This window comes from Schistocerca piceifrons, chromosome 1 (genome assembly GCF_021461385.2).
Source record: "Schistocerca piceifrons isolate TAMUIC-IGC-003096 chromosome 1, iqSchPice1.1, whole genome shotgun sequence".
Taxonomy (NCBI): domain Eukaryota; kingdom Metazoa; phylum Arthropoda; class Insecta; order Orthoptera; family Acrididae; genus Schistocerca; species Schistocerca piceifrons.
Window position 1 is genome coordinate 837015746 of NC_060138.1, and position 24545 is coordinate 837040290.

Here is a 24545-nt window from a genome sequence, read left to right on the forward strand (position 1 = left end):
TGGGGGTGAATTGGAGGGGCAATTTGTACTCCACGGTTGTGTTGATTACTGTGAAAAGCGCCTCCATGTCAAATTATAGCCATTTGAATGATTTCATTGTAATAAGAATTATAATCTTCCGGTAATTTGGGTATCCAGCGTCATGTTTCACTGTCAGTGTTGTTCTTTTTGTTCTTCTCTCTCTCTCTCTCTCTCTCTCTCTCTCTCTCTCTCTATATATATATATATATATATATATATATATATATATAGGGTGAGTCGCGTAAGACGTAACACCCCCATTATAACGGGGACGATTGCACGTATCGACAAGCGGTTGTAATGTCCCCACAGAAAATACCCTCTACCACGCACCAATTAATCATTTTCAATCAAACCATACAAATTCATTCACTTTGGAAAAGTTATCTGATCTGATTTTCTCGTAATATATGCGGCGACAGCTCGACGACGCTAAAGTATTTTCTAGTCCGTTTATTCTTTGAAATAACAGAGATGCATATATGCATTCTCCATGGTTGTTAGAGTGGTAACTAGGGCAGCTTCTGGAGTATCTGTTGAGGGATTGACGTGTTTCTGAGAGATACGTATTCTGCTTTTCTTCTCGCTAAAGCGAGCCAATTACCATTTGTGCCACTAGCGGTTTGTTTGAAGAGAAGAAACCGTAAAAGGAAAATAATTAAGGCGTGGAATCACCGGAGATCTGGACATGTAATGTAGATGGATTTAATACACCATTTCCTCCATAAATAAGGTTTGTGACTTTTTTGTTCTGGAGTGAAGGAACGAATGAGTTTTTTCTGAATCATTTGATGATCAAGTTGGCCCTGTAATTAGTGGGGAAGTTTCAGCTGTGTCGAAGAGAGCCTGCATTCACTGAGTCTGTGTTAAATCGACCAAAAAGGCTTCGTACACGTCTGGAATTCGCAATCTTTCGTAAAAGGAACAAATTGTCCAAACGATTGATTCTCCCGAGTGACTGCAGTGTTTAACAGTAATAATAAATGTACAGATCTCTTACAGCAAGCCAGCCGCTGTTTACCAAGACGAAGGACTCCACCAAAGATCCTATTTGGCTGATTTCACGTAATGAAATATTATATTAAAAACTGCACACAGATAAAGGAGAGAAAGAGAGAGAGCGAATGAAAATAGAGATAATACTATTAATCCTCCATTAGTCTAATTTTTCGCCTGTCTTATCACGGATCAGCCAAGAACTGGGAGGGCCTTACTTTACTGTATAGATTTATGTGTGAAGGTGAAGGGATCTTAAAGGCAACAGATACACGTCTATACAGACAAGACATTACACAAAGATAGCGGCTAGCTGCATTCATGATATATTCTTAGATAAAGAGACGACAACTTATCATCCGAACATTAAAATGTTAAACGGTGTTTGGCGAATCATAGCCAACTATGGGGCACATACTTTGGTACATGCACAATAATCACAACGTTTATATTGACCGAGATAATGAGGCAAGTACATGTTTTTTAAATGGGACGCTGTACTTTTTTTACCATCATTCGAACGCTCTGGAAAAGATGCGTACAGTGAAGTAACGCATGTTGCTATTGTGATTCAAACTTCGCTTAAAAGACGCTGGGAAATATTGTGCGATTGGAGGTCGAGGCGGTCGGAAGCGGCTGCAGACTGTAAACACGTCTCGCGCGACCCGCAGGCCGAGTTGCCGTGCTCTATGCATGCAGCATGCACGGCCTACGCTACGTAGGTACATCCTCATCCGCCCTCTTTTAAGCAAAGTTTGAATCACAATAGCAACATGCGTTACATCGCTATACGCATCTTTTCCAGAGCGTTCGAATGATGGTAAAAAAAAGTATAGCGTGCCATTTAAAAAACGTATACTTGCCTCATTATCTGGGACAATATAAACGTTGTGATTATTGTGCATGTACCAACGTTATGTGCCCCATAGTCCTCTATGATTCGCCGAAAACCGCACGCCGATACGTGCAATCGCCCCCGGAATAAAGGAGGTGTTACGTCTTACGCGACTCACCCTGTATATATATATACTGAAAAGTCAAAACATAATGATTATTTCCAATCCCCATTGCGACGTTGGATGCCGCCTGGTGGCGTCGCGGGCACGTGACGCTGTAACAGTAAGCGGTGCAAACACCGACGGGGGATCACCCTACCAAAGGTATGGGCTACAAATGGGCAAATCGGCTGAGATAAGAGACTTTGATAAAGTGCAGATTATTATTACGCAGAGACTGTGAACTAGTATGTAGAAAACTGTGAAGCTGGTCGCATGTTCACGTGCAACTGTCGTGAGCATCTACGAAAGGAGGTAGAGGGACAGTGAAACTACCACTAGACGCTAAATGGTTGGACGTCCACGACTCTTTACAGAACGTATGATTCGGAGGCTTGAGTGCTCTGTAAAGTGGGATAGATGGTGATCTGTGGCATCTCTGTCAAGAAAGCACAGTGCTGGTGTACGGACAAGTGTTTCGGAGCATACGGTTCATCGTACATTGTTGAACATGGATCTCCACAGCAGACCACTGCTATGTGTTCACATGTTGACCCAGCGATATCGTCTGTTACGATTATAGTAGGCACGGTAGCATCGGGAATCGACCGTCGACCAATGGATACGTTTCGGCTCGTCGCGGGAATCACATTTTTGCTACACTACGTCGACGGTCGTCTCCCAAGACGCTGTCATCTAGGTTCCATACGTGCAGTGCGCCACGGATGCAGGCTGGTGGGAGCAGTATTATGCTATGGGAAACATTCTTCTGTTCTTGCATGGGACCTGTGGTAGTAATCGAAGAAACACTGACGGCAGCGAACCATCTGCATCCCTTTTCCGTCCGGCTAGCCGCGCAATCTAACGCGCTGCTTCCCGAGTGCAAAGGCACGAATCCGCCCGGCGGATTAGTGTCGAGTTTCGGTGTGTCAGCCAGTCTGTGGATGGTTTCTAAGGCGGCTTCCCATCTACCTCGGCGAATGTGGGCTGGTTCCCCTAATTCCGCATCAGCTACACAGTGTCGGCGATTACTGCACAAACACTGTTTCCACGTACGCGTACAGCATAATTACTCTACCACGCAAACATTTAGGATTACACTCGTCTGGTATGAGACATTCAAGGGGGTGTCCGTTGGGGGCCGAACCGCACAAGAACCCTGGTTTCAGTGTGGGGCAGCGGTGGGGAGGGTGGACTGCTGTGGCCTGTTGTGGGGTTGTCAACCACTGAGGGCTATGGCAGGACGAAGCCTCTCCGTCGTTTCTAGGTCCCCAGTTTAATACATACATACTTCTGTATCCCTTCATGCTTGAAGACTTCCCCGACGGCGATGCCATCTTTCAGCAGCATAATTGTCCTTGTCTCGGAGTTAGGACCATGCTACAGTGGTTTGAGGAGCATTATAATGAACTCACGTTGATGCCTCGGTGGTCAAATTTGGCTATTGTAAATCCTGTGGAACCCATTTGGGCTGTTATATCAACGACAAAAGTGGAAAGATAAGAAAGATAAAACTATATTCAAAACAATAACTGTCGCCGTTGTCTCGCAAGATGTAGGTCGAAGAAGAAATGGAGGATGTGAATGAAAACAAATGGTGAAAGTATGCAGTGGGACCGGATACAAGGGCTTAGGTTTGTACATGCTCCTTCAGAATAATGCCTGGTAAGCTACGTTACGAGAGAGGGAGGTTAGACAGATGCGGATCGTATTTATTGTGCGAATTACGACTGCTGGTCTGGTGCACTGACCAACGTGAGTACTAGATTTGGTCTGTTTTACAGGCTCATTTATGCGGATTCTGTGCTTGTTCACCGTTTTTCATACAGAAACAGACCACACAAAACGAACAGACCACAATACTGAGGTATACCGAACGGATTTTACGTTTCTAATGAAACGACAGTACTCGGAAGAGATTTTTAATTTTTATCTTTAACTTTGAGACGCACGCATTCTGGTGCGTCTAACGTATCTTCCGCGTGGCGCTAGTAGTGCAACAGTGACCTCTGTAGTCAAACTCGTAGGCTTCGAAAACATCTACATAATTTTAGGTCAATCCACCAGACATGTTACATGAGCTCTCAGTTCGGAATTATTACTGTTGTTGCTAGGGCCACCTTAGAATCTGTTGGTCCAGGTTACTCACATTAACACAACGTAAAGTCGACTAAAATGATATATCTCCCACAATGGCTCTTGTCTGAAACTCCCTGGCAGATTAAAACTGCGTTCTGGTCCGGGACAGCTCAGTCAGTAGAGCACTTGCTTCTGAAAGGTAACGTTCAGTTTGTAAGTAGGCTGTTTATGTTTTCTCTATGTAAGTAGGCTGTTTAGGTTTTTTATTGGTAACGCCACCTCTGTATGACAATCACTGGCTGTGCTGTGTGCAGTCTGTCGCTAGTTTGCATTGTTGTCTGCCATTGTAGTGTTGGGCAGCGGCAGCTGGATGTGAACAGCGCGTAGCGTTGCGCAGTTGGAGGTGAGCGGCCAGCAGTGGTGGATGTGGGGAGAGAGATGGCGGAGTTTTGTAATTTTTCATGAACTGATATATTTATATATGATGATATCAAGGTAAATACATTGTTTGTTCTCTATTAATATCTTTCATTTGCTAACTATCCCTATCAGTAGTTAGTGCCTTCAGTAGTTTGAATCTTTTATTTAGCTGGCAGTAGTGGCGCTCGCTGTATTGCAGTAGCTTGAGCAGCGAAGATTTTTGTGAGGTAAGTGATTTGTGGAAGGTATAGTTTAATGTTTGTCAGGGCCATTCTTTAGTAGGAAATTTTGAAAGTCAGATTGCGTTGCGATAAAAATATTGTGTGTCAGGTCAAGGACATGAAAATGCATTACAGAATCACGAAGCAGCCACAAAAGAACTGCAAGCCATTGTTCATGAAAATCATGAGACCTTGTGGGCTAAAATTGACTCAGTTGCATCTACCGATTCGGTTACGCAACTTGCAATAACTCAGGAAAACTTAAAGGACACAGTAGATACGATTTCAACACAAATGGACACTCTGAAACTTGGTTCAGAAAAACACACTGAGGAAATGTGTTCACTATCGGAGAAAGTAGCCGAACTTTCGGATCAGGTCACTAACTTATCTACAAAGGTAGATGATGATCTGAATGACACAAGACCTGTAGCCTTCACTGACACAGAAGAGTATGAACAAATTAGAAAATTCAAACAGAATCAAAATCAAATCAATACACAGTACAAAAGAGAAATCCGAGAAGTACAAGATCAGCTGACACAGGTAATACAAGAATTACGTATTTCAGAGGACACTCGCGCCCCAATACGGGAAGAGGGACTTAGAAATACGGAACAACCACAAAATAATAACACAGGACACTTCGGAAGTTATGAAAGAAATTGGCAAGGTGCACCGAATTTTGAAATGGAACCGCCGAAACGACATAACAATGACCGATATGCGACTCGCCGACATGATGACTTTGACTATAAGCTGTTCATTACTACACGTAAATTCAAAACATTTAAGAATTCTGGGAACGACGTTCATCCACAAGCATGGCTCCATCAATTCTCTCATTGTTTTCCTCCCAACTGGTCATTAGAGCACAGATTAGAATTTATGTGTGGCTACTTAGAGAATGAACCAGCTGTAAGAATGCGATCGGTAATTCACGATTGCCACAGTGAAGGAGAGTTTTACCATGCCTTCCTCTCAGCATATTGGTCTCAAGCTACACAAGACCGTGTAAAACATAGCATCATAATGATGAAACGTTTCGAACAATCTGAATTTTCCAGTCTTATGAAATATTTTGAAGACATGTTGCACAAGAATCAGTACCTGTCAAACCCATACAGCCCCTCAGAACTCATCCGCATTTGCTTACTCAAATTACCTGAACATTTACGACACATTATTTTGGCAGGGCGTTGCAAAGACGACATTGAAGCATTTCAGGGACTGTTACAAGAATTAGAAATTGACACTGACAATCGCGGAACACAGGAGCACAACAATTACAGATCACATCAGTCGCAATTCCGCGATGAAAGAAATAATAACTGGACGCGACAAGGTTATTCTCACAACACAAATCGTGACCAAAACAGACACCACCCATATGACAACCACTGGCAGAGTAATAGTTACAGAGAAAGATCGCATTTCCGAAGTAATGAATGTGACAGAAACAATCATAGAAACAGACAATATGGTAACCAGAACTATTATTCTCAAGGGAGACAGAATACTTTCAGACGCAACAGTTCAGCGCGCAGTTACAATTCAGGGAGAAATTCTCCACCACATGACCGACAAACAAGAAACTATGTAAACTACCGACATAACGACAGACCTGAATTGCATCAGAACTGGCGGGATTCAAACAGAGCAGGGCACTTTCGACAACGTGAATTTGTAGAAGTTAGGTCTCCAAATCCCAATAACGACGCGCGCCAACAAAGGAACAGACAATGACTCGCACCGCAGGCAGCCGCGTGCGCCGGCTGGCTCCGAGAAAAATAACATTTACAAGTACTGCTAATGAGATTTTAATGCAACATTTTGGTTTATTTGAAAATACATTCTGAATTTGAAGTGCTTTCTGAGAGATACCAGATGACACAGAGGTTAGTTTATGTGACAGCTACACGATTTTTATCACGACGCTACTAATGAGTGACAATTTACAATGTTGCTTTTGCGGTGTATCTGTTTTATATCTGCACAGTTTTCTGAATTCTTCTGGAAAGAAAAACATGTTTTAGTAGTAACTTTTGTGGTATAGCAACAATGAGACAGCCTTTTTCGTGGCACAACATTACGTTACTGTACAGTACTTTCTTCATCACGCCAATAAGCATAATAACTACGACATCTATACGCAAAGCATTTCACTTTTGTTTATCATGTGGTAAGTACATTGGCTTCTGCAGAACTTAGCTTTCGGAGGACGATAACTACGACACTTCCACACAGATTATGTTGCAGCAAGACGCACATTTAGCGCTACAGTACACGTATTTGAGTGATTAATTTTGTACTTAAGCCATTTATTTTTCAAGATTTTTTAATTACAAAGAAAGTTTTCCGTGATACATTTCATTCCATTGCGGTAATTTGTAACACCTGGGAGTATAATTACATTAATCCTCAGGGGGGGTACACGCTTACTTTGTGTACCATGTGTGTGGCAACCACAAGGAACCCTAGCTAATATGGTATTTGCTTATACAACTTTACACATCGGTACCATATTTCTCTAACACACAAATTACACAGCTATCTGATTATTTAACTGAGAGAGACAAACATTTATTTTACTACATCAGTGACACATGTTTACGCAATTATACAGTTGGATAACTTCACACTTATGAAACTGTATTTTGTCTGTACTTTGTAAACTGTTCATATTTTTTCGGAACCATTGTGATACTATGAGAGCTTTGAATGATGTATTTGGTATGGATTCATGATTTTTAAAGTACTTTTGAGGCAGATGACACTTTTGACATGAGCAGAGAATTTTTTTTAATTATTGGAGGAAGCTACGACGATTTTGAGATTTGACTGAGGTGTTATGATGTTATTTTTACGACGACGATGTGTATTATGCTGCTGAGGTATGTTTATGATTAATAGGCTGAGGCTATATGAGTTATTTGAATATGCTTCATATTTATAATGACGAAATATTGACGAGTGTCGATGGATACGTATATGTGTAATAAGGTAAGGAGTAATGAATAGTGGGTAGGGACTCTTGACTTGTGAAAAAGGATGTTGGAAACCAAGAATCGTACTTTAAGAGTTATGACATGTGTGAATCATGTGTGAATGTATCACAATGTTACTGAACATTTTTTGGACACTGTTATATTCATAGGATTTTGTTTCTACACATTTGCAAAGTAAATTCTCGACCTGTGAAATTTTGTATATATGACTGTCACTGTAGCGGTAAATATTTCTGTACGAAAGTTAAGTGACCACCTGCACGTAATGCGTCGCGGGCACCCAGCTGTGTCAGACGCCTGGAGAAAAAGCCATTATTGCGAGCCCTTTTCAGCGGCACAGGTAGAAAAAAAAAGGGGACATGGGACGTGTCAAACACCTGGAGAACAAGCCATTAGGGTGCGCCTTTCATCGCTAATGCGACACCCTCGTTACTTGAAAACATATGATTACTCGCACTTTGTGCTAATTACTGAAATGCTTATGAATTGATGGGAAATATTCGTACATCTGCACACCTGATTACGACAAGCGTCTTTCTACGAGAGTTGAGAGCTACTAACTTATGAAATGTCACATGACTACTGAATGATATTTTTATACTTTGCTTTTCGTAGTTGCTTATTTCACTTGATATCTGGTTTCCAGCTGTGTTGCAGCATTGCTTTTATAAAATAAAATGCATTTGCTAATGTGAACACTTTCTGTCAACAGATTTATTAAATAATTATTTTATGATCCACATTCTTTAAAAAAGGAGCACTTGGAATGGAGAGAACAATAAGAAGGAACTAGTAACTGCATTCATAATTTTCTTTTCAAGTAATTGGTAACTTTTTGGTAGAATAACTTCTTGTGGTGCACCACTTTAATTACATAGACATTAAGATGTGAATATACATTTCCCTTATCTGCATTGTTGTTTAGTGTAATATTTTTTCTGCTTGCGCTATGTCATGTTTAGGTATAAGTTGCTGCTGTTTGCCAGGCATAGGGTTATTGAATTTGACTTTTGCTCATTTATGCTGCTAGCTTTGCCAATTTGCATTTTTTGCATTGCTGTTTGTGTTGATTTGTTATGTGATGCTGCATTGCCTCGTCCCTTAGTTTAGCATCTGAGCTCAGTAGATTTAAGTTAGCTTAAGAGGGGGTAGACTATATGAGAAACTGACTATGGAGAATAGGTAAAGAATGCATTGCGAAGTTATATAAAAAGGATTTGGGCCCAAATGAGTATTGTACAATCAGAAATAATTATTTTGAAAGAAATATGAACAGAATACAGAAAGCATGCTTGGATAAGATTTTTTTGGTGGAAGCAAAGGTTGAAATAAGACGAAAGATCTACAGAATGAAGTTTTGGGATGGACTGCAGTACCACATGTTACACTGAAAACGAACCCTGTCCTTTCCTATTGGTGTTATCCCACTATGTGTTTGTGTACCCTTGAGTATTTGTTTTCTTCCTGTCTCTGTGTAGTTTCATAGAATTTTTTTTCTCTTTTAATATTAAGCTACATTCACTATGATGAGGAATACTGTTATCCTCAAATATAATTGGCATTAATAATATGTTATTTACTTTGTAAAGATGTTTAGACATTATTCATTCTGTTTAAATGCTCATGTGTGAAGTTGATGTTTCGCAAGTTATTCTGATCTTCTATGTATGTACTCATGTCATAATTCCTGTAACACTGACGTATATGTCTATTTCTATTCTTTTGTAAAGCCTGTACTACAAATGTTATCTGTATTATTATGTTTTTAATGATGTATTTTGTACCTTTGTAATTGTATTCTTATGTTATAAAATTGTAATTGTTACCAGTTCTTCCAATTAAGTTACATTTCACTGCACACGTTTCTGTTGGTCATAGTATATGGACAATATGTGAGAAGTAGGGACTGATAGTGTTTGCATGTGTGTTAATGATTCAGCAAGGGACTGGATAACAGCATTGCTCGTTCTAAGGACAATTCCAAAAACTTTGTGAGTGCACAAGTGGTGGTTTATGGACTTGCTATATTGTCCGCAAGACTCTTCAGTGGTGAATGTGCACCTGCACAATCGCAACAGATGGCTGCTGGCAATCTCTACAAGGACTACAGTGGGTCTGCATCTTTGATGACCCACCAATACCATTATCTCTACAAGGACTACAGTGGGTCTGCACCTCTGGTGGCCCACCAATACCACAATCTCTACCAGGACTCCAGTGGGTCTGCTCTGTGATGACCTACCTACCAATATTCTTCCAAACTACGACTGACTCTGCTGTGGGTTTGCTCTGTTGTGGCCCATTATCTGTCAGCATGTCAAGAGTCAGCACTGTCTTTCCATTGGAAGGACAACACTACTTCTTCAAGACTGCATGGAAATCCACTACTTCCGTGTGCATTTTCTTTTACTGCTCAGACTTTGAGACAAACACTGCTATTCTCCTGTTATGTACGATTAGGACTGTCTTTAGGGACTGTGAGAAAATTTGAGCTTTTGACCAACGTTGTATCAATAAGTGTGTGCATTTTATATCTTTGTTACTGTAATTGTGAAAAATTTTCGTCAAATCTGTATTGGCCAGTGCCCAACACCATTTGTAAAAATTTTTGTGGGGAGCATGGGGGCTATGTAAGTAGGCTGTTTATGTTTTCTCTATGTAAGTAGGCTGTTTAGGTTTTTTATTGGTAACGCCACCTCTGTATGACAATCACTGGCTGTGCTGTGTGCAGTCTGTCGCTAGTCTGCATTGTTGTCTGCCATTGTAGTGTTGGGCAGCGGCAGCTGGATGTGAACAGCGCGTAGCGTTGCGCAGTTGGAGGTGAGCGGCCAGCAGTGGTGGATGTGGGGAGAGAGATGGCGGAGTTTTGTAATTTTTCATGAACTGATATATTTATATATGATGATATCAAGGTAAATACATTGTTTGTTCTCTGTTAATATCTTTCATTTGCTAACTATCCCTATCAGTAGTCAGTGCCTTCAGTAGTTTGATCTTTTATTTAGCTGGCAGTAGTGGCGCTCGCTGTATTGCAGTAGCTTGAGCAGCGAAGATTTTTGTGAGGTAAGTGATTTGTGGAAGGTATAGTTTAATGTTTGTCAGGGCCATTCTTTAGTAGGAAATTTTGAAAGTCAGATTGCGTTGCGATAAAAATATTGTGTGTCAGGTCAAGGACAGTCGTGTATAATTGATAAAAAGGGGACGTTGCAAGTTATGTCAGTGAAGGGAAAAGAGTTGGAAGAACAGTTGAACGGAATGGATAGTGTCTTGAAAAGAAATTACAAGATGAACATAAAAAAAGTAAAACAAGGTTAGTGGAGTGTAGTCGAATTAAATCAAGCGATGCTGTGGGAATTAGATTATGAAGTGAGACACTAAAAGTAGTAGATGAGTTTTGCCGTTTGGACAGCAAAATAACTGATGATGACCGAAGAATATAGAATGTAGACTGGCAACAGTAAGAAGTATTTCTATAAAAAAAGAATTGGTTAACTTTCATACACATTATAAAAATGTACGTACGTATATGTGTATGTTCCACATCTCCACCTTAAACACTGGACCCATTTCAACCAAAATTAGTACACATATCCATTACTGTCAGGCAACAATCCCTGTGCTGTGGCGGTATGAACCACCTACCTACCATAGTTCAGGAGATATGACGTCATAAACATTAAGATGCATGAAAAATTGCTGCACATGCTTGACGCGTAAATCTGTTGCTTCTCTGCTTCTAACTGTATTTGCAACACATTCTGCAGACAGTATCTACAAATACCGTCGAATGTACCCAGATAAGTATATCATTGTACGACACATAGTACGGGACATATAAGGTCATAAACACTGAGATGCGTGAAAAAATGCCACATCATGGGTGACGTTTTAATTTATTGTCTTTATTTCTAAAACTACTCGCAACGAATTTCGCAGACAGGGACGTACAGGAAGAGGTGGAGGTTGGAATGGACAGAGAAAGGAAAGAGGATGAGATGGACACAGACAATGGGGAGGAGGAGATGGACAGACGGAGGGGGAAGAGGAGATGGACAGAGGGAGAAGGAGGAAATGGACTAACAAGATTGAAGTACATACCTGGGCGATTCTGGGTACTCAGTTAGTCTAACATACACACATTAAAAAAAGTTTTGCATCACCTTGGTGCCGATAGTTCCGGAACTCGTACAGAAAATTGGAGTAGAGATCTACATGAACATCATTTCCACCCTTTTTATTGCTCATGAAAACCACATATTGCATATTGTACCACCATACAGCGAGACCTTCTGAGGTGGTGGTGCGGATTGCTGCACACAGCGGTACCTCTAATACCCAGTAGCACGTTCTCTTGCATTGATGCGTGCCTGTATTCGCTGTGGCATACTATCCACAAGTTCATCAAAGCACTGTTGGTCCAGATTGTATCACTCCTCAACGGCGATTCGTCGTAGATCCCTCAGAGTGGTTGGTGGGTCACGTTGAGTGGTTGGTGGATCACGTCGTCCATAAACAGCCCTTTTCAATCTATCCCAGAGATATTCGATAGGATTCATGTCTGGAGAACATGCTGGCCACTCTAGTTGAGCGATGTCGTTATCCTGAAGGAAGTCATTCACAGGATGCGAACGATGAGGTCGCGAATTGTCGTCCATGAAGACGAATGCCTCGGCAATATGCTGCCGATATGGTTGCAGTATCAGTCGGAGGATGGCATTCACTTACAGTGTCTTTTATGACCACCAGCGGTGTACGTCGGCTCCACATAATGCCACCCCAAAACAACAGGGAATCTCTACTTGCTGCACTCGTTGGACAGTGCGTCTAAGGCGTTCAGCCTGACCAGGTTGCCTCCAAACACGTCTCTGTCGATTGTCTGGTCGAAGGCATATGCAACACTCGTCGGCGAAGAGAACGTGACGCCAATCCTGAGCAGTCCATTCGGCATGTTGTTGGACCCATCCGTACAGCGTGCATGGTGTCAGGGTTGCAAAGGTGGACCTCACCATGGATGTCGGGAGTGAAGCTGCGCATCATGCAGCCTATTGCGCACAGTTTGAGTCCTGTGGCTGCACGAAAAGCATTATTCAACACGGTGGCGTTTCTCTCAGGGTTCCTCCGAGCCGTAATCCATAGGTAGCGGTCATGCGCTGCAGTAGTAGCCCTTGGACCATCTGAGCATGTCATCGACAGTTCCTGTCTCTCTGTATCTCCTCCATGTCCGAACAACATCACTTTGGTTCACTCCGATACACCTAGACGCTTCCCTGGTTGAGAGCCCTTCCTGGCACAAAGTAAAAATTCGGACGCGATCGAATCGCGGTATTGACCGTTTAGGCATGGTTTAACTACAGACAACAACCGAAATGTACCTCCTTCCTGGTGAAATGACTGGAACTGATCTTCTGTAGGACCCCCTCCGTCTAACAGGCTCTGGTCGTGCATGGCTGTTTACATCTTTGGGCGGGTTTAGTGACATCTCTGAACAGTCAAAGGGATTGTGTCTGTGATACAATATCGACAGACAACGTCTATCTTCAGGAGTTCTGGGAACAGGAGCGATGCAAAACTTTTTTGATATGTATAAGTTTAAGTATTCGGAAGTTTTTTTTATGACATTGTTTGTCTGGAGTGTAGCCTTGTCTGAAAGAGAATCACGGACAGTAAATGTGATGGTAAAGTAGAATGCTGGAGATCAGCATTAGTAGATCCAATAAATGATGTGGAGGTACTGCATCGAATAAGGGATAAGCGAAGTTTATGGCACAACTTGACTGAAAGAAGAGGTCGGTTGATAGGACACACCTGGAGATACCAAGATATCATTAACGCTGTAATTTTTTTGTTGGAGTGGTTGAGGGCGAGGGGTAAAAATTGTACAGCGACCAATGCTTGACTTCAGTAACAAGTTCAAGTGGATGTAGGATGTAGGTTACAGTAGTTAAGGAGAAATTGAGAGGCTAGCACAGCACCGACTAGTGTGGCGTGGCGCATCAGACTAATTTTCGGACAGGAGACCACGACAGCAGCACCAACAACAACTGTTTCTCATCAGTGAATACGCACGAGCATGTACATGATTTGGTCCAAGAATGCACTGCTGGTGCGCAGCACTTGCATCCTGTAACCAGACACACGGAGTGGGAAGAAAAACTGCGTGAGGTGCTGGACTCATTTTCGTGTGGAACGACGTTCAAATTTACCATCCGGCCTTCCTGATGTACATTTTCCTTCGTTTCTCAAAATCGCTGCAGACGAATGCCGAGTTGGCTGCATCCTTGCCTCTGCCTTCCACGCCTTCAACAGTGCTCCTTTTCTATTGACCTGGTCGTCAAGAATCTAACTTCATCCTTCTTTCTGAAAGCACCATCGTAGCTCAATAGGATACAGGTGTCCAGTGCTCGCGGTCTTCCGGTTTCCATCGCTGCCTCCGGATAGCGGACTCCCAGGTACGATTCACAGACGGGTGTAAGATTTTCTTCGCTTGGAGAATGGGTGTTTATGTCGTCCTAATCATTTCATCTCAGATTCATCACAAAAGACTCGCAGTTCAGATAAAAAGACTTGCACCAGGTGACCAGACAACTTGAGGTGGCTTTGCAGGCCAATAATGCCACAAGATAATTTGATTTCGGAATACTGCAACAGTTCAGGGCAGGGAGCTACACTAGGTGGGGGAGGTGGGGAGAGGCGATTACCTGAGCGTCTCCTTGATGCAGGCCTTGAGGTAGGGCAGCCCCTCGAGGTGTGCGGCGGAGAGTGGTGAGCGCGGCGTGGGCAGCGCGCGCCGCAGTTCCCGCAGCAGCGCCGCCTGCTTCTCCGGGTTGCGGGACAGCTGGTACAGCGTCGACGCCGCCGCCACGGACGTCTGCACACGCAGCCCACGAGGACAACGTTGAGAAAGAAGAAAGACGAGCTCTCACGTCACTAAATGAACATCACGTGACATTTCAAGAGGTGAAGTCGTCTCCTCACTTACTTCCGTCAAGTGGCGATTTCTTACAAGTGCAGATAGTTCTTGTAGCGACTAAGCGAAGTTAATTTTTTCGGTATTATAATAGAACTGTGATGAACTGACTATATTTACTTTCTGATAGTTTAATTTTTGTGATATACACTACTGGCCATTCAAATTGCTACGCCACGAAGATGACAAGCTACAGACGCGAAATTTAACCAACGGGAAGAAGATGCTGTGATATGCAAATGATTAGCATTCCAGAACATTCACACAAGGTTGGCTCCGGTGGCGACACCTACAACGTGCTGACGTGAGGAAAGTTTCCAACCGATTTCTCATACACAAACAGCAGTTGATCGGCGTTGCCTGGTGAAACGTTGTTGTGATGCCTCGTGTAAGGAGGAGAAATGCGTACAATCACGTTTCCGACTTTGATAAAGGTCGGATTGTAGCCTATCGCTATTGCGGTTTATCGTATCGCGACATTGTTGCTCGCGTTGGTCGAGATACAAAGACTGTTAGCAGAATAGGGAATCGGTGGGTTCAAGAGGGTAATACGGAACGCCGTGCTGGATCCCAACGGCCTCGTATCACTAGCAGTCGAGATGACAGGCATCTTATCCGCATGGCTGCCACGTCTCGATCCCTGAGTCAACAGATGGGGACGTTTGCAAGACAACAACCATCTGCACGAACAGTTCCACGACCTCTGCAGCAGCACGGACTATCAGCTCGGAGACCGTGGCTGCGGTTACCCTTGACGCTGCATAACAGACAGGAGCGCCTGCGATGGTGTACTCAACGACGAACCTGGGTGCACGAATGGCAAAACGTCATTTTTTCGGACGAATCCAGGTTCTGTTTACAGCATCATGATGGTCGCATCCGTGTTTGACGACATCGCGGTGAACGCACATTGGAAGCGTGTATTCGTCATCGCCATACTGGCGTGTCACTCGGCGTGATGGTATGGGGTGCCATTGGTTACACGTCTCGGTCACCTATTGTTCGCATTGACGGCACTTTGAACAGTGGACGTTACATTTCAGATGTGTTACGAGCCGTGGCTCTACCCCTCATTCGATCCCTGCGAAACCCTACATTTCAGCAGAATATTGCACGACCGCACGTTGCAGGTCTTGTACGCGCCTTTCTGGATACAGAGAATGTTCGACTGCTGCCCTGGCCAGCACATTCTGCAGATCTCTCACCAATTGATAACGTCTGGCCAATGGTGGCCGAGCAACTGTCTCGTCACAATACGCCAGTCACTACTCTTGATGAACTGTGGTATCGTGTTGAAACTGCATGGGCAGCTGTACCTGTACACGCCATCCGAGCTCTGTTTCACTCAGTGCCCAGGCGTATCAAGGCCGTTTTAACGGCAAGAGGTGGTCGTTCTGCGTACTGATTTCTCAGGATCCATGCACCCAAATTGCGTGAAAATGTAATCACATGTTAGGTCTAGTATAATATATTTGTCCAATGAATACCCGTTTATCATCTGCATTTCTTCTTAGTGTAGCAATTTTAATGGCCATTAGTGTAGGACCATAAACTGATATATTACAGTTTGCCGCTGTAGAGTACCGTAAGTAAGCGTAGACTACGGTAGTTTTCCTAGTTCTTTGGGTCAGTTAAGGTCGTACATGTGGTCCTTGCATGTTGTATGTGTTGTATACCTATCGGTTGTTACCTCATATCGATAGATTTCTTTACATATGTAATCAGTGTATTACTACGTCCTCTACAAACTGAAAGCAGGGAACCGTGAACAAACTGAGTGAGGATATAAATTGACGAAAAAAATCACAGCACCAAGAAATAATTAACGCAGAATAATGAAATTGCGGGAAGTCATTTGTCTGGGTAACATATTTAAGTAATTAACATTGCAAAATCACAGGTTAATGTCAGCGCAAGATAAGTCATTCCAAATGTGGAATGCTGGTACACTAATATCGAGTTAACCACCAGAATGTTCAATGCAAGCATGCAAACATGCATTTATTGTGCTGTACAGGTGCCGGATGTCAGTTTGTGGGATGCAGTTTCATTCCTGTTGCGCTTGGTGGGCCAGTACACGGAGGGTTACTGCTGTTTGTGGATGACGCTGGAGTTGTCTGGTGATGTCCCACATGTGGTCGACTGGAGACAGATCTGTGATCTCGATTGGAGACAGATCTGGTGATCGAGCAGGCCAAGGCACCATGTCAGCACTTTGGAGAGCATGTTGGGTTGCAACAGTGGTATGTGGGCGAGCGTTATCTTGTCGCAAAACACCTCCTGGAATGGTGTTCATCAATGCTAACTCAACAGGTCGAACACCAGATTCACGTACAGTTTTGTAGTCAGGGTGCTAGGGACAGCCATGAGACTGCTCCTGCTGTCATATAAAATCGCACAGTAACTCCAGGTGTAGGTCCAGTGTGTCTAGCACACAGGCAGATTAGTTGCAGGTCCTCAATTGGCTTTCTTCTAACGAACACGGAGCTGTCACTGGCACGGAGGCAGAACCGGCTTTCATTTGTGTAGTGTGCCAAAACAACTGAACCGTAGTTATGGAAGAGCGCAACTCTAATTACTATCGATATTTTGGTAAGCTAGTTAGTGTGCCTTGACTTCAGGAGTCTATTGTGTTTTCACCCTGCCCTCCTATGAGCTCTCGCTTGACGCCAGTGAAGTTGCAAATGTCGGTGGTTTGGGATCGATGGAATACTCGGTGCAGGACATCTGGCTTGGAGTTGTCTTTGAAGTAACCGATTTGTAACAGTCCGTTGTGCCACTATCGTGGCAACTGTTGCTCAGATTGCTGCTGTAGATACAGTACGATGTGACAGAGTCAAATGCCAAACACGATGGTCTTCCCTCTCGGTAGTGCCACGTGGTCGTCCGGGGCCCGGGTCAAAAGTACACCTGATTGACATCCTCATAGTGGCGCTACTAGCGCCACTCTCACGCGACTGACGCGAAATTGGAACAGACATCATCTATCAGATGTAGAAACATGCCTACCAACTTTCGGTTACGCGCACAACTCCTCCTTGGTGTTGCGATTTTTTGTTCCGTCACTGTATAAGAGGCCAGGTAACATTGGGAACATTTTTGTTCTGCATGTTATCAGTAGGGGAACAAGGGGGGTGCCAGGCCACTCTGCATTGTTGCCAAATATATTCATCTTCTCAAATTCTGACCTGATCACCAAAGCCGCCCAACACATACTATTACTTCACTATTCGGTTGTCTAGAGGACATCAAAGTTCGCTCTTACAGATCCATACACTCCAATTTTCAAATGATCGTTTTAGATTGTGAGGGGAGAGAAGCGCTGGGATGTGTGTGGACGGTGTGTGTGTGAACTGGCTCTAGGCTATTCTGACAACGGACGTGAAGGTGGAGGTGTGTCACATATAGGCCGGCAAGCAATGGAATGCGGCCTTAACATGTGTGTTGGACCGCACTGAGTTAGGACGGTGACAGACGACTCGCGTGGCCTGGCTTGGATAGTCATGTTCGGCGTGTAGGTGGTATGAGTTACTCAGGTGTTAGCTGTGAATGTGGCTGTCATCAAGTCATGTTTGAGGGGTCGAACAGAGAGCTGTCAGACGTGTGACTTAGTGAGGGACAGGTTGATTGCGCGCATCTGTTGAGTTATTTTGCTATGCGTTATTTGGACAGATTACGAGTACTGATGGTGTTTACAGTTATGTGTACTGCATTATTTAGGAGCAGTTTGATATTGTGCACTGAAATTAGGAGCTGTTTGCATGTCTGACGACTGTGCAACATGATACCAGGTATATCAGGGCGAGTGTTTTTTGTATGAGAGTGATAGGTATACTCGATGCGTAAATAAAATGTATGTTAAGTATTTGTGGGACGATATAGAATATGAGAGAGTTCGAGTTGGTTGTTATTTTTTCTACTTAGAGGGTTTGTTAGATCGAATTGCTGAGGTGAGTAACTACGAAAGCGCGAGGAATGTGATTGCAGCATATCTCCGTCTCTCAGCGGTTACCTAAAGATGGGGCGAGCAATGTTCTCGGCTTAGGTACTGGGGGTGTGCTCTGGCCATATGCTAGACCGTGTGGATTGAACAACAGTATTAGGGTCATAGTTTAGCTATAATATTTATAGAGGAGTATATCCGACGCGAGTATAAAGGTCCAGTATGTGATGTGGGCGGTCTCGCGCTCGTGGTGTGTGAGAGAGGCAAAGCAGACGATTTTGAGTCATCACAGGTGACTTAGGTTAGTGGCTTCGTTTGCCACAATTTTCTAGTGTTTGGTAGCGAAACACGAACTGACAATCAGAATTGAAGCTTGGCTTATTTGTATAGACAGAATGTGATATAAGTTAATGTAGGTTAGTACACGTTAGTGCACGTTAGTAAACGGAAGCAAGCATTAGTACATGTTAGCCAATGAACACGGGTGGGTAAAATGACGTGGTGGTCGGTATTTCATTTCAAGTCCATGTGGGTGTGGCAGTGGCGAAAATTGATTCCAAGTCTAGGTGGACGTGGCAGTTTTCCGCATCAGAGAGGTTAATTAATTGATCAGATTAATTCAATAGTCATGCGGACTTTGTTAGATTCACTTGCGGAGGTACTAAGCTAGGTGCGCGCGATGGCTCATGTGTACAGACGTGTGTTTTCGCCAAGATCCTGGATTAGATAATCGAAGCATGTGGGCTGAATAATGAGAATCATGTGATCAGTTAACTTAGTGAGAACGTTCTTTGTCTGACAGAGCCACGTGGTCGATCGCTCGTTGTGACGTCAAGGAAGTCTCCAACTCGGTAGAAAAAACATTCCAGTTCGAGCGTGTCGGTTCCTGTCTATCGGTCTTGAATTGCAAAGTTTATGGGGCTGAGGGCGTCCTTTGTGCTCCATCACACGTGCTGGTGGTGCGGTATGTGGCGTGAGGGTGGTTTGGACAAAGCAAGCGTGTCGGTTCCTGTCCGTCGGTGCTGGGAATTTGCGAACTTTAGGACCGATATAGCTTTCAGCGTGTCACGTGATAGAACTTTCCAAACATCTCGAGCGGTTGTGTGAGGTAGGTATTAGCAGGTTCGAACCCGTTCAGAGAAATAAATTTGGGGTGGAACGTGTCCTTTGTCCAGCACGTGGTCGACAGGTTCCATCCTGTCCAGTGTTCAGTGCTCGCGGGCATGGAAAGATGTTTACGTAGCCGGACTCTGAGGCGAGCGCGGCTGACCGTTTGTGGCGGGGCCCTGAGGCGCCGCTCGCCGCCTACGTGGCGCGGTGCCCGGGCGCTGGACTGTGCGGGCACCGCTGGTCGCTTGACGTCAGCCGGCCAGGGAGCTGCCGATGGAGCGGGCTCAGCCGGCCGCATGTCCGTCAGCTGCGCTCTGGAATTCGCTGTGTGAGCATGGAGAAGTCAGTTGGGACACACCTGCATGACCGTAATGCCTGAAATAAAAGAGTCATTTTCCCACCTTGTGACTTAGCGTAGTAAAAGTGATGCGATTTTAATAATGTATGTCCGGGTGCTGATTTAGAAATGCGTGGCCAGATTTGACTGACCAGCAAAGCAGGTTGCGACTGGCCTATCGACGGGTGTGACGTCAGGGCAGATTCCCCTCTCGAACAAGCAACTTTGGCGACGAACGTGTGGCGGGGCGTTGCTTGTTCCACAAAGCCGCGTGGTGGATCGCGAACCGACCGGCCGAGTGGCGCTTGTGACGTCAGCGGTGGCTTGCTGGCTGGACCAGCGGCGCGCGTGGGCTATCGCCGACCGACCTCTGCTGGCAACGACGTGAACTAAACCTTTTGGGCTCTGGAGTTCGTGGTGTGACCATCTCGAAGTCAGTTGGAACACACCTGCACGACCGTAATGCCTGAAATAAAGAGTCATTTCCCCACCTGGTGACTTAGGTTAGTACAAGTGGCGCGATTTTAATAATTTAGCGGCGGAAGCATAAGTGACCGCGAAAATTCAAACTTGGTGGACATGACCCAATTGGCTTTCTTGCCGCCATCTTAAATGACGTCACGGCGACGTCCTCGGGTGGCTGAGATACGAACTAACACACAGTTGGACTCCAGACCTCGTAGCGAGCACGGTGGATGCTGCTGCGATCTCGAAGATGTGATGTTGGAGAACTAGTGATGACCATACTGTTTGAAATAAATACCTCAGTCCATCTCCCACGAATTCACAGGAATTGACTTAGAGTAGTGGAAGTGCAGTTTATTATTATTATTTGACGAGATTTTGATAGCTTATGAGTCAAACAATAAGTGACTACCAGAAAATTCAAACTTAGTGCGATGAGGTGACCTATTTAGTATGTGTGACCGATTATCGTGTTGGAATTTGAACTTGTGACCGATTTTTTGTTATGATTGTAACGGAAATAGCTTTCTTGCCGCCAAAATCAGGCGTATTGAATAAATAATAATAAATGATTGAACTTGGCGCGATTTTCTGTTAGTGGAGATATGCCAATAATAATAATAATAAATAATAATAAATGATGATAAATGAACATAAATAATAATAAATGATAATAAATGATAATGAATGATAAATAATAATGAATAATAATAAACAAAGGTGAGGTTTTGCAGCCATTATCAGGTTGGAATTTGAATTTGGAGGTAATCTTCTAGTGGAGGCAGGTCAATAATAATAAATAATAGTAAATGATAATAAATGATAACAAATGATAATAAATGATAATGAATGTTAATAAATGATAATCAATAATAATGAATAATAATAAAAGACAAGTACAGTTTTGCATGCATTATCCTGTTGGAATTTAAATTTCCCGCCATTTTTTTCTCCTGGAGGCTTGGGTTAGTGGACCTAGCACAATTGGGCTATTTTTCCGCCAAAATTGAAACTTCTGGCCATTTTTTCTTGAGGTTAGGTTAGTGGACGTAGCACAATTGGGCTATTTTCCCACCAAAATCCGCCATCTTGGATGACGTGATGCGCTGTTGCCAAGTCTACCTGCTGCCATCTTGGATGACGTCATCACCGCCATCTTGAATATATTTGGCAACAATGCAGAGTGGCCTGGCACCCCCCATTGTCCTCCTCTCTTTTACTTAGTAATAAACGATATTTATAGCAAAACTGAAATTTTGACTTTTAATTCAGGTTTTATTCGAATATTGTCGACTTATACCGCGAAACAGAGGGATGTTGTAGTAAAAATAAAGAAGACAATATGATTTTCTATATAGAGCTAGAAAAAGCAGTTTACTCAACAAAAAGTATCGAACATAGCTTAAGTACTTCGTCCAACTTACGTTATACATGTTTCTGTTTTTCATAAACAACTTCTGTATTTACCAATAATAACAGGAAACTCTTGATGGTTATTTGTTTTGCACATAATTAGAACCGCACCTCATTCAGTGTTAGCCCATTGTGTATTTTATATCCTTTCAGAATATAAACTGCATTTTATAAGTAATAAAAATTAGTTGACCACGTAACTTCTGTGATTATATACATTAGACTAACATTGAAAGATGTGCAGTTCTAGTTATGTGCAACACAAATAACCAGACAAACAAACAAACGAAGAGAAGTCATCGGCCCCCACATTTATTCAGTTGTCTTACACAGTCATTCATGTTCCTTTCCTTACCAAGTCTACCGATAACCCTACCATTTACTAAGTCATTTGTGTATTATACCAAAACTGTTAAACCGTAGTTGTGGTAGAGCGCAACTCTAATTACTATCGTTATTTTGGTAATCTAGCTACTGTGCATTGACTTCAGGTGTCTGGAATTTCTTTGTCACGGCGGGAGAGGGTGCGACTTCTGCAAGCGCCGGTATTAACCCCTTGCCATTCTTTGAGGTGTCTGACTCGTTATAACAATTTTGAACCAAGCATGAATATTTCAAGTCAGACTCGTGGAAACGAATGAAGACCAAATGTAAACATAACGAGCCCCAACTCATGGGAACGAAATCGTTTCAAATGTACACATTGCGAGTGAAACTCATGGGCCAAACACTTGTCAGTTACAACTGTGATTTAGTTCTTACCGTTACGCCAAGAGAAATGGTCACATTTTGGTAAATCTACGTTACAGAGCAAGCATGCTAATGGTTTTGTACTTTCGCCATTGAAGAAAAATTTAATAAACCCTTACACAATGTTCAGAGATGGGCGTTTACACGGACGTAGTGATGAAGAATCCAGCGATAGCGACGTGGCTGTACAAAACAGGAAACATGCGAAGCGTTAAATTATAGACGACGATAATGCATTCAATACTTAAATCAAATGTATCATTGATTTAGTGGAAAGCGAAAAACACATCATCGATTTGGAAATATTCTGGGACTTGTTGCCTAAAAGCACCTGTTTCAAATCATTTAAGTGAATACCCAGTAATATTACAAATATATTCTCTTATGTTTGATGACAGATATTGGGAAATACTTGTTACAGAAACAAATCTCTTTGCACGATAGTAGACAACAAATGGGAAAACGAAAAGTGAGTGACACTTGGCAGCCTGTTACTTTCGACGAAATTAAGGCCTACATGCACTGTGCATTTTGATGGCGCAAGCCAGAAAACCAGATATACAAATGAATTGGTCTAAAAGGCCATTAGTAGAAACGCCATTATTTCAAAAAGTAATGTTTTTTTAGACTTAAACAAATTTCGAGATCCTTACATGTTTGCAAGTAATACATCTCTATTTTCAAACAATAGCTCAATACATAGTATCAATACTAGGAATAGGGACAATCTACATAAAGACCTAAAATCATTTACCTTGGTCCAGAGAGGGGTCCAACATTCAGGAACACACATTTTCAATAAATTGCCAGCAACCATTAAAAACTTGGTTTCAGATAAGTGTATGATAAATTTATTAATAGTTCATTAATAGTGCATAACAATGTTTCATTCTGACAATGTGTTAAATCTGTAAATATTAGCTGTTCCAGTTTACCGCACTGTATTCACCTATTTCGACAATCTCCTGACAAATGATCAGGGTAGTAAGTATTATTTCAAATGTTTTATGTTTTTATGTCATACTTTCTGACATGTTCCACATCCACGAGAATCATCTCTCATTTTTTGGGTCTATGAAACGAAAACTGAATTTAATCTAATGTAATCAATAATGAAACGCCTTATAAAAATCAAATTAAACAAATTAAAAGAAATTTACAAACAGGACGAAAATGTCTTTATAGACAACTCCTTAATGCATACGAAGGGCGTTTAGCCTATAAACGATTTAATCCATATAAAACAGCGATATTTGGATTAAAAATTAATAAACTATGTGAGAAAGCAGCGGTTTATAGGTTCAGAATATATACTGCCCAGGAAAAAACTGATCAGAATAATAATTCATCAAAGAATGGTGTCATGAACTTGTCAAACTCGATACTGAATAAGGAATGTGCTTGATTTCTTGACAACTGATACTCCTTCCCCAATCTCTCTTTAAAATTACACCAGGAAAACAGTAGTGTTATCGAGATAGTACTCAGAAATAGGCAAAATGTGAGAAAAAATATGCAAAAACAAATTTTAAAGAAAGAAGTATGTTTGTGGAGAAGCTGGCTTTGAGATGGAACGACAAAGAGTGACATGTAGGTGATATGAACGGATCACGAAACTGTGGTGATGGTTTAACACATAGGAAAACGGTTTAGAAAAACAATGAAACTGAAATGCATTCTCGAATACATTAGGGAATGGGTGAAATTGATCGTTAAGGTAAGATGTTGGCCTGTTTCCCAGTCACGAGAAAAATCTTCAAAGGATACCGAGAACTTATTTTGCATATTTCGGACATGGCTCTGTTCAATACATACGTTAT

General features: G+C 42.7%; 1 protein-coding gene across 1 annotated transcript in view; it reads right to left on the minus strand.

Annotated features, from left to right (window-relative positions):
- LOC124775508 (probable cytochrome P450 49a1) overlaps positions 1–24545 on the minus strand; it is a 148323-nt gene that overhangs the window by 25204 nt on the left and 98574 nt on the right. Inside the window, exon 8 of the mRNA XM_047250344.1 lies at positions 14439–14608. Within this exon, the coding sequence (XP_047106300.1) occupies positions 14439–14608 (170 nt within the window). The remainder of the gene's footprint in view (positions 1–14438; positions 14609–24545) is intronic.